This window comes from Micropterus salmoides, unplaced genomic scaffold (assembly GCF_014851395.1).
Source record: "Micropterus salmoides isolate LMB-PRFRI ecotype aquatic unplaced genomic scaffold, ASM1485139v1 Ms_hic_scaffold_11, whole genome shotgun sequence".
Lineage (NCBI taxonomy): Eukaryota > Metazoa > Chordata > Actinopteri > Centrarchiformes > Centrarchidae > Micropterus > Micropterus salmoides.
The window spans coordinates 9,571,451-9,581,704 of record NW_024040152.1 but is presented as its reverse complement, the minus strand read 5'-3'; the positions used below and the strand labels follow the sequence as shown (position 1 = coordinate 9,581,704).

At 40.0% G+C, this 10,254-nt stretch overlaps 1 protein-coding gene across 1 annotated transcript; it reads left to right on the top strand.

Moving 5' to 3' along the window:
• The first annotated feature begins 1,215 nt into the window (after positions 1 to 1,215).
• ethe1 (ETHE1 persulfide dioxygenase) lies at positions 1,216 to 5,757 on the top strand. The gene is given in 8 exon segments (XM_038710806.1): positions 1,216 to 1,856; positions 2,723 to 2,846; positions 2,849 to 2,866; positions 3,398 to 3,546; positions 3,822 to 3,951; positions 4,145 to 4,234; positions 4,675 to 4,791; positions 5,379 to 5,757. Coding segments are annotated over 8 exon segments (885 nt in total). The 5' UTR covers positions 1,216 to 1,646; the 3' UTR covers positions 5,426 to 5,757.
• Positions 5,758 to 10,254: the final 4,497 nt, after the last annotated feature.

Sequence of the window (10,254 nt, the reverse complement as noted above, 5' to 3'; positions counted from 1 at the left end):
CCTCACAGAGTTTGTGTTACTTGCAAAGCAAACCTAAATAATACATATATATAAGCAGTTATAGATCATGACTGCAACTATTCACTTCAAATAAATCTTAATTTTCAAATAGTCCTGGTTATTCTGAAAAGGAAAATGAGCAAGTCATCCATATTTTAAGCTAATAAGACACGAGAGGCATTGTCACAAAATGGCTCAGGGAATGTGACTAAGAGGGAGTCCCTGCAAGGAAGAGACTGGACTGAATACATGGGCCAGCTTTTACAGCCCAAGGGCCCTGGTGAGCTCAATCAGCTGTTGATCCTCCGAAGTCAGCCAATAGCCTTGAGGTTGGCCAGGACTACATCCAAGACAGTGGGAGGGGCGTCACAGTACTTATCTGGAAGTACAAGGTAGATTTATATTACACCAGGGTTGTAAAATGAAATGCAGTTTATAGTTCCTTCTGCTACAAAGCAGACAATATAGGTCTACACTTATTATAAAATGGTAAACTATAATTTGAATTTGATAGTCTCATATCTTGGGGGGAATTAAGCTGCTCTGCAGTCTGGTGGTGTGACAGCAGATACTTCTATATCTCTTTACAGATGGCTGCAGGGTGAACAGGCCGTGGCTGGGGTGCCTTTGGGCTCTGCGCAAGTACCTCATATCACTGATGCTCGGGAAATGGGTACCAATGATTTTCTGAGCAATTTTAATCACCTGCTTTTGACATGGGACTGAAAGGGAGAAGGGATCTTTACCAAACATGTTTGCCTATGTTATGTGTTTATGACAAAACAAACAAACAAAACAATAGTAACCAAAATATGGTTACGAATTTCAGTCATCACCTCTCAAATATCAATATTGGCTTTGGTCACACAAACTCAGTAAGAGTTGGGAAGTAACATAGTAGCAGCCCTTGGTGATAAGACATACCAAAAGATTGCTTTATATGTTCATTTTAAACAAATGTATTTACTCACATATACAGTATAGTAGTATGTTATAATATACACACACATTATAACTATGGCATTTTTGTGTGCCAGGGTCAGGTGACTCTTTTAATATGGCATTTGTAACCAGCTCTAGTTTGGACCGCCTGAAAAGTGTGTCAATAGTCACGTAGGCCACTGCTGCAGTCGATGGCGCTACTGTTGTGTATGTGGTGTGTGCGTGCGCGTGCGTCAGGAGCGCGCTTGTTGTAATGATCTACTACACTTACAACAGACATACCTTTTATATGGTAATGACTGATGTCTGTGCTGTAACTGATCTAACGCGCTTATGACAGTACAGTACAGAAAGATGACCTGCACGATTGTATCGTTAGTGGACCAACCCACATTTTGTTGCTCGATAAGAAACACTTGGCAGCGGTGGTTTACCGGCCATGAGTGACGCTGTAACACTACGATTGTCTTTCATTCAATCCAGTGTGAGAGTTTAGGTTTAAAACAACTCTGAGCGCTGAGTTATCTTGAACGCAATTTTATGATCTGGCGTAAGCTGAAGGCAAACAAAGGTCCATGAGGAAGCGCGATCTTAACCGCAGCCACTGACGCGTCTGATTGCGTCGTAACTGTTGTTGTCAAGGCATATTTCTTACTTGAGATAATAATCGGGTTGTGTAGTCGGGACATACACGACGAACGACAATGTGCTCGGTAATAACGAGGGTAAAACCAGTTCACCGGGCTCTGGCTCTCACGCTTCGCATCAGAGCAAACACCGAAGGCTCGAGTTACGCAGCAGCCGAGAGCAGGCGCTTCTATCACGGCGTAAGTACTGGCAACAGCCCGCTACGAGCTATCGGCAGATCGTATTGCTCCAGGATGGCGATGACCGAAGGACTGCTCTTCAGACAGGTTGGTTCATATGTTGTTTTACTTCAGTTTAGGTTATTTTGTCAGGTCCAACGCGTGAACAACAATGTTTTACGATATATTTGCTTCTACCAGCTTTAACGTTAGTAACGTTACTTAGAAGTGAGCAGGGCAGAGTTAGCTGATAGCTAACGTTAATTATTAACTTAATGTCAAGTTACATTCAAAGTTGTCATTTAAATTGAGCCAGACTTTGTTAACATTTTCATCTTTGTGGAGTGCATATAGCCAAACCGACGCTTTGCTTGGCACAATCTTCTCCATGTTTTTGCAAAAACGATCTAACCGGATGACTGTAAGCTACTGTACATGTGACTGTAATGTTATGGCTGAAACACGATGACACTGCAATATACCTGACAGAGGTATGTTAGCGTTACAACAGAGGAGAGATATGTTTTGAGTTGACGGTGTATTACTGGCATTGGAAACAGCAATTCAGTCTCAACTCAAGGTGCACTTACTGGCTTTTTCTGCAGCTTGATCACTTGGTCCTTATCATGTAAAGTTTTAATATCTGCATTTCTGTGGCAACAGTGCAAACTAAATCTGCTGATCATTACTGTGTGATATGTTCAAAACCTCCAGAACAAAGGAGTATTAAGACCTTGAGTTGAGATTGTGTTGTCAAATAGATATTCGAACAGCCTATTTGAACAATGCATTGAGCTTGCATTGATAGAAGTAGCTCCACATTATCTGTTCTTTCTTCTTTATTTCTTACTTCATATCTCTCTATCTCACAAGCATATTCAATGACACACCCTCAGAGGACGATGGAGAGGGTGTGCATTATTACCATCCATTTTTGTGATTTATTGCTGAGTGCACTCGTTTTTTCTATTCAGCTATTTGAGTCTGAGAGTAGCACATACACCTACCTGCTGGCAGACACAGAGACCAAGGAGGCGATCCTCATCGATCCTGTACTGGAGACCATTGACAGGGACCTGAAGCTCATACATGAACTGGGCTCGATCTAAAAATGGCAGGTATAACTTGCTTTGGCTGAGCAAAGAGACGTGGTGCTATTTCATACATTCAGACAACTTTTAAATATCGGTGTCCCCACACTTTTGTTTATTTACATACATGTCCAATGGACATTATCCTAATAACTTTAAGGTGTAGTTTGATTAAAGGATCATTTTGTCCCCTATACTGGAAGAGTTTGGGGAAAACTCATCGGTTTCTGATGCTAATTCTGAAAAGTAATGAGTAACTCTGCTCAGGAGCAACATTATTATAGTACTGGAATAAAGTCACATCTATATTCTGTGTGCTTATATGAAACCTCACTTTCCCCAAGACTCAGCTAGGTCAATTGTACACTAGATTGTGTAGCCTTAAGTTAGTTTTTTATTAGAATTAGCTTGGGATCATTCATTTAGACAGCAGAAGTTGTAGAATGAGACGCATGTCAACAACAAAACTATTCCACCAACTTTTTAATATATATTAACGACAATATTGAATTACTGCCAAACCCTATGGTGAACCATACTATTTTCTTTTTCTGATAGTGAACACCCATTGCCATGCGGACCACATCACAAGCACTGGGCTGATGAAGAAAAGACTGGCTGGCCTGAAGAGTGCAATCTCCAAATTAAGCGGTGCCTCAGCAGATATCCACCTGTCAGAGGGAGACAAGATCACATTTGGAAAACATGTAAGAAGAACATATTACTTATTTCATTGCATATAATCAATCTATACAACACTCACATTAGAGAGAATGGCTGTTTTTAGATTTATGTCAATGTTAATTGCAATATAGTATCTTAAATCTTTTCATCAACTGGTATCTTGATTTGACTCTCTTTTAGCTTGGTAAAGTCTACGGACATACCCGTGTATACTTTTAATTTTGGATATGTATCATCTGTTGCTTTGTAAAGAACTGAAATATTTTAGTTAAAAGTGATTGTCTCTTCTCTCCTTCAGTTTCTGACCGTGAGAGAGACACCGGGACATACTGATGGGTGTGTGACGCTGGTGTCAGGGGATCAGAGCATGGCTTTTACTGGAGACGCGCTGCTCATCAGAGGCTGTGGCAGGACAGACTTCCAGCAAGGTAAACATTTACTTGCATTTACCTTATAATCTCATATGAAATACCTGTTGTTGTGGAATTTCATTCATTCCTGACACACTGGCCGAAAGTTTTCATTTTTGTAATGCTGCTAGAGGAACACAAGAGGGCAGTATTGCATCTGTTTTCATTTGGACTTGTCCAACCTTTGCAAAATGTTTTCTGTCCAATTTAGGCAGTGCTAAGAAGCTGTACCAGTCAATCCATGGGAAGATCTTTACTCTGCCAGACCATTGCCTCATCTACCCAGCACATGACTACTTAGGTTGGCTGAAAACCCACACATCAGAATGTTTATATCATATCTGGAGTCACTGGTGTAAAAACTGCTTGCGCACTTTAAGTACCAGCATAGTATCATAAAGCCATTGCCAGTATTTTATCATGTTGTTTCAAGAGTTTACAAACATAAGTGTAACTAGGTAAGCTTTTCAGACATGCCTCTTGTAATAATAATTTAACAGTTGTATTCGAATTATATTTGATGCACACTGATTTTTAAACTGATATCATCTAAAACAAGTGAGTGTGCTGATATATTGGTTAATATTGTATCACTTTTTACATGTCTGCCAGCACAGTTTGATTTCTCTGCACTTAACAAATATTATATTCCTTTGATCAGTGACGTTAAGCATCTGGTAAACATTAGGTCTGCAGTAACTATAGATGACATATCAGGCCGTGTCTGTCTTTGTGTATCAGGTCAGACGGTGTCTACGGTCGGCGAGGAGCGCAAGTTTAACCCGCGCTTGACCAAGCGCTTGGAGGAGTTTGTGAAAATCATGGATAACCTGAATCTCCCCAAGCCTGCAAAAATAGGTATCAACTCTTGCTCTGTTAGTAAAAATAACTACAATTCCTGGGGCAAAAAATTATATTTTCAAGGTTGGTACACGTCAGTGCACAAGTATCATGCTTATGACCATACTTAGTAAAGTCAGCAAGTAAAGTTTATTTAGTATAGCACCTTTCACAGAGAAAGCTTGGCCACAAGGGGCTTTACAAGAGTAAAATTATTAGAAATAACACTATAAAGACAGTAAAGGAACAACGATTAAACATAGGCAACAACAGGCACTAAAACACAAAAGATTACAAGCACTAAACTGCACGAGGCAAAGGCCAGTTTGAATAAAATAGTCTTCAGATGCTTTTTAAACGTGTCAACAGTGACTGTAAAAAGTTTCACCACTTTAAAGGCCGGCGAGGAAAGACCAGTAAGACCTAAGTGATCAACTTTTGATATAAAGGGGGAGCAGGTCAGATATGTACACCAAGCAGGGCTCTATATGTGAAAACAAAACCCTTATAATGAACCGGAACCAGATGGGAAGTCAATGTAAAGATGACAGGATGGGTGTGACTTCTATTTCTATAAACAGTTTACATTTCTTCTTTTTTTGCAGATATTTCAGTGCCTGCTAATCTGGTTTGTGGAGTACACCAAGTCTGAATGTCCTGCAGAAGGAAGACTTTTATTCAAATCAACTAAATCAAAGCAAAGTGATTAACATTTAAGCAGGATTAACTGAAAACTGATTACCATAAAGTGCTTTATTATGTGCAATTGTGTAAATGTAAAGACGTAATTAGCTGAATAGCTGTTGTCAATTGGAGAATGGCTACTGATATCATTGTGATCACAGTGAAAATAAATATGAAATCAGTTATTTTTTTAACTGTTAGAAATGAGTGCTAAAGATCTGTACATGAGGAAAAAACACTATTACAAAAGTTTTTCTGGATTTTGAATAAATTTAAATGTGTGTATTTTTTTTTACTCTATTTAGCTGTGTTATTATGAATTGGGCTGAGGGTGGGGGGTATTTATGAGAAGGAAAGCTCAGATAGGAATGTTCCATTCAAGGTTTGGTTTAGTATTCATGAATGCTTAACTGGGACAATTGAGTTCTTCCACATGGCCTTTCCAGTGATTCCGGACTCCTTTAGCCAAGATCTCACACACACACATTCACTCAGACACACAGCGTTGAGACTGCTGCCAGCCACTGGCTTTTTTGCATAGCAGGAAGATGAAACTACAAGATTTGCATTCAGAACCTCTGAGGGACAAGTTTCCATTGACAGCATGTCATTGCCATGCAGCTGCATTTGTGCTCTCAGGTGTCATTTGTTCCTTTAGATGTCTAATAGGGTTAGGGTTGTCTGTTGAAATGTGTGTCATTATCTCAGTAAAGAAGATGCCAGGTATCAGCAGAGTCTGCTTCTGGATTTCCAGATGTTCTGTACTCAGCTTGCATTTAACAGCTCACCAGCCAGTAAGACAAGTTTGTTTGGGAGTGTTGGCCTCTGACTCAGCCACATGCCTCTGCCAGAGAAACTAGTTTTATGATAGTGTTGGACGAATCATGAGCTTTTAAGGGCCAGTATGAAAATGTTTCTAACGAGCTGTTTTCAACTAGTATTCTCTCCTCAGATTTCTACTCTTGCCAGGATTTAAAGAATCACTCCTCTGATTGTACACAGTTCAGTTTTCTGGTTTCGGGCAATACCTCATGAACTGTATAATTTGCACTGTAGGTATGGAGGGGGCTTTCTAAAGTCCAATGCTTGGGTTTGGAGGCTACACTTTGTAACAGAAAGCTTATGGTATATGATATGGTAGATATGGTAGGCTATCCCCATTTTTGTTGTTGCTGAGTTACATTCAGGGCTAAGCTCCGGAAAGATGACCTGGACATGCCGATGGTCCAGACTGTACTCTTTGTAATATTTACCGAGACCTAACAATTCCCACCATGAGCAAGCACTTGGTGACAGTGGCAAGGGAAAACTCCCTTTATGAGAAAACTTAATTGTCCGAACATTTATTTAAGGTCTTTTTTTGTAGTAATGGTTAGGGAGGATCCAACATCATATCAATGGATTGCTTACTTCTAAACAGGGAAGCACCAATCTGATGAATGCTGAATTGCACTGATACTGACCTTATGCCATAATGAAGCAGATCCGCCATGATGTGACCAAGCCACGTTAAAATTACTTTGTCAGTATCGTTTGAAAATCAATGCTTCCTGTATCTGTTACATTCAGTCAATCGCAGTTTTTAGAGCAGCCATACTAACCTCATGTTACCTCATATGAAAATTATTCTAATGAGTTTTACACATTGAGGAATACAGACTTAATTTGGGAAAAAGAGCACACTGTTGGTATCTGCAGAAACCCTTTTTAATAAAGATTTGTTTAAGAATAAAATAAATTGAAGGTTAGAGAAATGTGGGTGTTGGCCGGTCACATGCAAGTTAATACTGTTAGCACACACACCATCTACCAGCTGTCTCTGTCAGCACTTGAGACAAACAACATTATTGGAAAGCCTCCGCTTCACCTAGTGTCCTCACTGACAGACACCTGCATTGTTTTTTTTTTAAATTAATAAAAACAGGGGTGTGTGTGACCGTTGTCACCAACAAGCTGAAGATATGTTGCCCTAGAGGCACAGTTGTTTCCATGTAAAACGGTACTATTCTCTTGATCCTGTTTTGCTACTGGGAAGCGAAGGTGCCAGCTGTCCTTTCACCCAGTCTGTGTCACCCATCTGCCAGCCCTCTTTCAGTCTCTCCTCCAGCCCACTTCCACTGTGCCACCATGAACCTGCTGCCCATTCTCTCTCACACAGACCACATGTCACTGGAAAGAATCTATTACACTATCAGCTCATTCAGAAAGAGCTATAAAGAGGCCGGTCAGGTCGATAAAGCCCTCAGAGTGAAGAGTAGATTTTTCCCAACCCCAAAGAAACTATTCCTATAGGGATTCAAGTGCATCTGTGGTGCTAAGTATTGAGTTCAGATGGTCTTATCTCCTACAATGTCACTAACAAGTGTCGAGTGTTTAATATTGTTAAATCTCTCAAATATCATCAACATTTACAACAGGAATTCAATTTCTGTTGTACTCAGTGGTAAGTTAACAGTAATTGTCTAATAATTTATGGTATTTTAATCCCTACTTGGGATCAATATAAGACTGCTGTAGGGACTTACTGTACTGTGGATGTGTTACTCATGGTTAAGTGTTCATATGGCACTTTGTGTGTGTACATACTCTCAGTCCTCCGGGTCATTGGATTTCTATCAGTACAGTAGTAAGTCCCACAGCCTTGATGGTTATGGAGTGTCTAATAATACTGTATATCTTATGGTATATATGCTACCAATTTAATATCCTGCTAGGGACTTTTGGTGCATTTGTTATAACAACAATGTAGCACTTAATAATACCTTTCTTATTTCTGTCATCATGATCTTATTGACCATGCATGGCACTGTGGGGAGAGGACTGGGGGACAAATGGACCTGATTATGCAGGGCCTCATGTGAGGAGATACTGGAATGAATAGATGGATGTAGGGAGGGGCCCTTGAATGCCTTGGACACCGTTTGCTGCACATACACTAAATTGTATCTGTGTTAGGGGAGAATGGGTTCAGGTGTAACACCAATGTCCCTCCATTTGGAAACACATTAGTGACATCTGTCAGCCCTGCACACTTGTGGTTATCACACAGCTGAATCCAAAATCACTCGCTATTTTTTTTATATACTATATACACTCTCCACCATTTAATTTAAAGGTTCAGTGCATTTCTGCTGATAGATCCTCAGAAATATTACACACTGAACCTTTAACTGTCCGAGTTCTGAGTGTGTAAAAGGATCCAGCAGCATATATGGTGCCCTCAAAAATAATAAAATGCCTGCTAACAATCCCACAATGCAATTCACCATGTTTAAGCAATGTGAAAATTACCTTTGTACAACTCTACAGCTGATGATGGCACAAAATGGCAATGATTCATAAGTGTCCAAAATATCTGTTTACTGCTCACTGTAGAGTAAACTACTGAGTGTATTACATAAGGAGTAAGAAGTAGTCAACAAGTGAATGAGGGACTGATTTCAGACAGAGCCTTCTTCTCAGGACTGTGTGGGCGTGTAGAGACTGTTTGGCTGACATCTCTGATGCTCCTCTTAACTTTGTTGCACCTGTTAAGGTGGGACAAATTCCAGTTCTCCAAAACCCAGGAGGCACGGTTTGAGCTGGTTGGGCGTGGTTTCCATTTTATTTCAATAAGGCACACAAAAGGGCACATGGCACTTGAGTCAACTTGGATCAACAGCTCTGCCACATGTACCAACAGCATCATGTAGTGGCTGAATATAAATCGATAATAAAAATGGAAAATGTGCTGTAGTTTCTTTGCCAACACTGATAAAGATAGATTAAAGATAAAGTTAAGATTAAATTAAAGTTAAAGACAGCACGTCTACTACCATTTGTGTCTATTTGTCACCTGTTAAGAGATTCAGTGACATTCCCACTGATTCTACAATACATAAAAACATAAATTTTGCTATGTATTCCAGTGGGGTAGTGATGGAGCAGTGGATAAGACACATGCCTTTTGTGTGAGAGTCCTGGGTTCAACTCCCCACTGTGACACCCACTGATATATCCCTGAGCAAGACACTTAACCCTTAGTTTCTAAAATAGCATGTTGCTTTGGATAAAGGCGTCAGCTAAATGTAATGTACTGAAAGTTCCTATCCGGCTCAGACCAAAGGGCCCAAGGCGTCCAAGGGATCCTGAAAAACTGGAAGAATATTCTAAACATTGACTTTGAGGTTGCCACAGGAAAAGAAACCCTCAGGACACCCTCAAAGGGATGTTATACTCTTAGGTTTTCAGTACACCAATCAGCCATAACATTATGACCACCTGCTGGTGGTAAGTCTTCCTTTTTGCGGCTGAAACAGCCCTGACCTGTGAGGCAGGGACTCCACCACCATTAATGTGATGTACACATTAATGCATCAATAATCAATTGAAATAGGCTATCTATTTATTTTTCTGAAATGGGACATTCTGCACAATGAGTATTTTAAGTTCTGGAGCTTTTTAATGCTTATACTTTTGTAGCCTACTTATATAAAATTTTGAACGGAGGACTTTTACTTGTAACAGAGTATTTCTACACTGTGGTAGGCCTACCACCAATCGTACTATGTATATTAAAACCATGTAATATGGGCAATAGCCTACTCTGCTGAAAGAATTCACACAACAACTAGCTACATCTGAGCGTCAATATGAAACATGTTGCAACTGACCCCGAGTTCCCCTGCTCTGTTTTAATAAGTTCAGTCTTCTACTGAATCATCATAATATTAAAATATTCCCATGGGAGCTTGTCATGAAAAGTATTTAAGTGGCCTTTTACTTCACAGTGTACTGGCAATATGCCTGGATGTCTCT